This window comes from Manis pentadactyla, chromosome 9, assembly GCF_030020395.1.
Source record: "Manis pentadactyla isolate mManPen7 chromosome 9, mManPen7.hap1, whole genome shotgun sequence".
In the NCBI taxonomy this organism is placed as follows: Eukaryota; Metazoa; Chordata; class Mammalia; order Pholidota; family Manidae; genus Manis; species Manis pentadactyla.
Window position 1 is genome coordinate 48200021 of NC_080027.1, and position 1679 is coordinate 48201699.

General features: G+C 37.6%; 1 protein-coding gene across 1 annotated transcript; it reads right to left on the reverse strand.

Moving 5' to 3' along the window:
• Positions 1 to 290: 290 nt before the first annotated feature.
• LOC118934978 (olfactory receptor 10A6) lies at positions 291 to 1235 on the reverse strand. Its single transcript, XM_036931004.2, has one exon. The coding sequence runs from the start codon at positions 1233 to 1235 to the stop codon at positions 291 to 293; it is 945 nt and encodes a 314-aa protein (XP_036786899.2).
• Between the last annotated feature and the right edge of the window lie 444 nt (positions 1236 to 1679).

Here is a 1679-nt window from a genome sequence, read left to right on the forward strand (position 1 = left end):
TTACTTATAAACATATAAAACTAGTTTCTTTATTTAACATTCACTAAGGGACAAAAAACTAGCAAACACCTGTAGAGCTACCAATAAACAAGAAATTGTGATATACTCAATATTAAGGAATATTATGCATCTATGTAAAAAAGAATTAAAACATTAATATATAGAGATACCCCTAGTGTATTATCAAATGTGTAGAACTCAAAAAGTTAAGCATACTCATACCAAGAAATGCAAACTGTTTTTTTATTTCATATTTATATAAAAGAAAATCACATGGCTTCCCAACACAGTCAGAATGGGTGTAAATCCACTTTTCTTCGCCATAACTTCATCAAAGCTCTTTTCATCTCACTGTTCCGCAAGCTGTAGATCAGAGGGTTCAGGAGAGGTGTAAGAAGTGAGTAAGACAATGACATCAGCTTCTTGGTTTCTGGGGAGTAGCCAGATTTGGGCTGTAAGTAAGTCATATTGGCTGTGCCATAGAAGAGGGTAACTGAGGTGAGATGGGAGGCACAGGTGGAAAAGGCCTTTTGCCTCCCAGTGGTTGATGGCATCTTCAGGATGGCAAAGAGAATGCGAATATAAGACAAGAGTATCAACAAGAAAGGAACCATGATAATCAAAAGGGTACCGGTGAATGCATAGATTTCAAACAGAAAGGTGTCTGCACATGCAAGCTCTAGCACTGGGGGGGTCTCACAGGAGATATGATTAATTTCATTGGGGCCACAGAAGGGAAAACTAGACACCCATGATGTTTGCACAGTACCTAGCATGAAACCTAAGGCCCATGAGAACATTACTAATTTCATGAAAACCCTTCTGTTCATAATCACTGGGTAGCTCAGAGGATGACAGATTGCAGCAAATCGGTCATAAGCCATTGCCCCCAGGAGAAAACACTCAGTCCCACCAAAAAACAGAATGCAATACATCTGTGCAAAACAGCTCACAAATGAAATCGATGCTTTCTCAGTGGAGAGGACCACCAGCATCTCAGGCATAATGACCGCACTGAAACTCACATCTACCACAGACAAGTTCAGGAGGAACAGGTACATGGGAACGTGAAGGCTCTTTTCCAGGGAGATGATGATGATAATGACAGCATTTCCTACTAGGGTGACCAGATAAACAATCAAGAAAACCCCAAAGAGCTGCTCTTGGAGTTCAGGAAAGCTAGAAAAGCCCAAGAGGATGAATTCAACCACAGAACTCTGATTTTGCCAATACATTTCAGTATGGAGTATATATTATTTTTATGTTCACTGTATATAAATTACAAAGTCACAGCCCATCGCTGAAAGTCTATGCCTGCAATCACCCCACATACTCTTTGCAAAAGAGGTAAAAAGGAGCTCACGCTGACAGATTGCAGTCTGGCAATTTTGGAGAAGAGCCAATACTCAAATTAATGAATCTTTCAAATAAGAAAAGAGGAAATGAAGAATTCTGGCTCAGAAATCCTTTCTGAAAAATACAAAATAATATCAAAATTCTTTTGCAACTTGTACATCATGTAGTTTGAAAATTAAATATGGCCTTAAAACAAGCAATAATATTTTATAATTTAGGTTCTCACTCCATGACACTGCTATCAATATTATCCATTTTTCTTTTATATAAGTATGAAATTTAAGGCTACAAAAAACAAATTATTAAACATTAGACAAATGGAA